Genomic DNA, 1222 nt, shown 5'->3' with positions numbered 1-1222 from the left:
GACTTTGTACGAAGTGGGCGGGGTGCGAACACGCTACAGGGTAGCCTCGCTCTCTCCGACGAGGATAGTAGCAACTGCACCGAGTTACTCCTAGGGATGCATCGCGAGATCGCCACGTGGCACAAGCGGCTGGTCGACCGAGGGTACGCCAAGGACGGCTACGTACAGCGCATCGACGCTGATATGTGGACAAAGGACGACGAGGCCTACTTTGGCTATAGCTGGACTAGGCAGATCTGCCGGTTTGGGGATGTGCGGCTAAGCTTACCTAGCCTGCCTCACGGGTCTACCGGCCCAGCGACTTTGCAGCGGATGAATATCCTCCCTTGGTTCGTTGCGATCGGGGAGGATCACCAGACACTCGACACAGCGGAGTCGGGGACCTGGGATGACCTCTCACGCTGCCATCGGGATTTTGACTCGGGTACCAAGACGCCGTCTGGTCTACCAAATAGCGCGTTCGGTGGCCGGATGGATCATATCTTTCCTGCGACTGTGCGGCTAGGACGCTTAGGTGCAGTGTCAGATGCGCTTATTGGCCAAACGCGGTGGGATACTGTTGATGTACGGAGGGAGCTAGATATCTTATTTGGGGAGAGCGATGAGGCAGCGTGGGGCTATATCCGGGGCTGGCGACGCAACGCCCAGCAGCTATACCAGAAGGCGTTTGAAAACCTTGTGGCGGCTGAGAAGCAGGCGTTTGGGGAGGATTCCTACTTCCACCGGCGGGAGCTAGGTCAGCCGACAATCCCAGAGTTCATCACCGACGGTGTCCAGTATACAGAGTTCCAGTATCCCCCTGGCATTACGGAACCCGCTAGTACTAAAGTGAGTGGCCTAGCTACTAGTGCTGAAGACATGGAGGATAGTGACCCGATGGATATAAGTACTATAGAGGAATCAGTATAGAAGCTTAGGAATTCAGTATACGAGGTGAGATTTGTGAATATCATATAACATATTACTATAAAGATATTAGAGAGTGTAGAATACTATACGCCCTGTGGTACATTCTAGCTAGATTTTCTGACCGCGGTCAGAAATAAATTTGATTAGTAGTATTAACTAAGTAGGTGCTTTCTAGCGAGATGTTCTGACCGCGGTCAGAAATATAGTATGGTAGCATAATATATACATATGTACATATATATATATATAAGTATGGTGCTTCGACCCCTTCTTACTATCTAGTTGATAATCTCTGACCGCGGTCAGAAGCTAT

General features: G+C 51.0%; 1 protein-coding gene across 1 annotated transcript; it reads left to right on the top strand.

Annotated features, from left to right (window-relative positions):
- Positions 1–96: 96 nt before the first annotated feature.
- PGRI_096270 (uncharacterized protein) lies at positions 97–909 on the top strand (the record flags this gene model as incomplete). Its single annotated transcript, XM_040797340.1, has 1 exon — positions 97–909. The coding sequence occupies one exon, from the start codon at positions 97–99 to the stop codon at positions 907–909; it is 813 nt and encodes a 270-aa protein (XP_040649788.1).
- Positions 910–1222: the final 313 nt, after the last annotated feature.

The sequence above is a fragment of the Penicillium griseofulvum genome (genome assembly GCF_001561935.1).
Source record: "Penicillium griseofulvum strain PG3 chromosome Unknown contig_66, whole genome shotgun sequence".
NCBI lineage: Eukaryota > Fungi > Ascomycota > Eurotiomycetes > Eurotiales > Aspergillaceae > Penicillium > Penicillium griseofulvum.
This window is presented reverse-complemented; position numbering and strand designations above follow the sequence as displayed.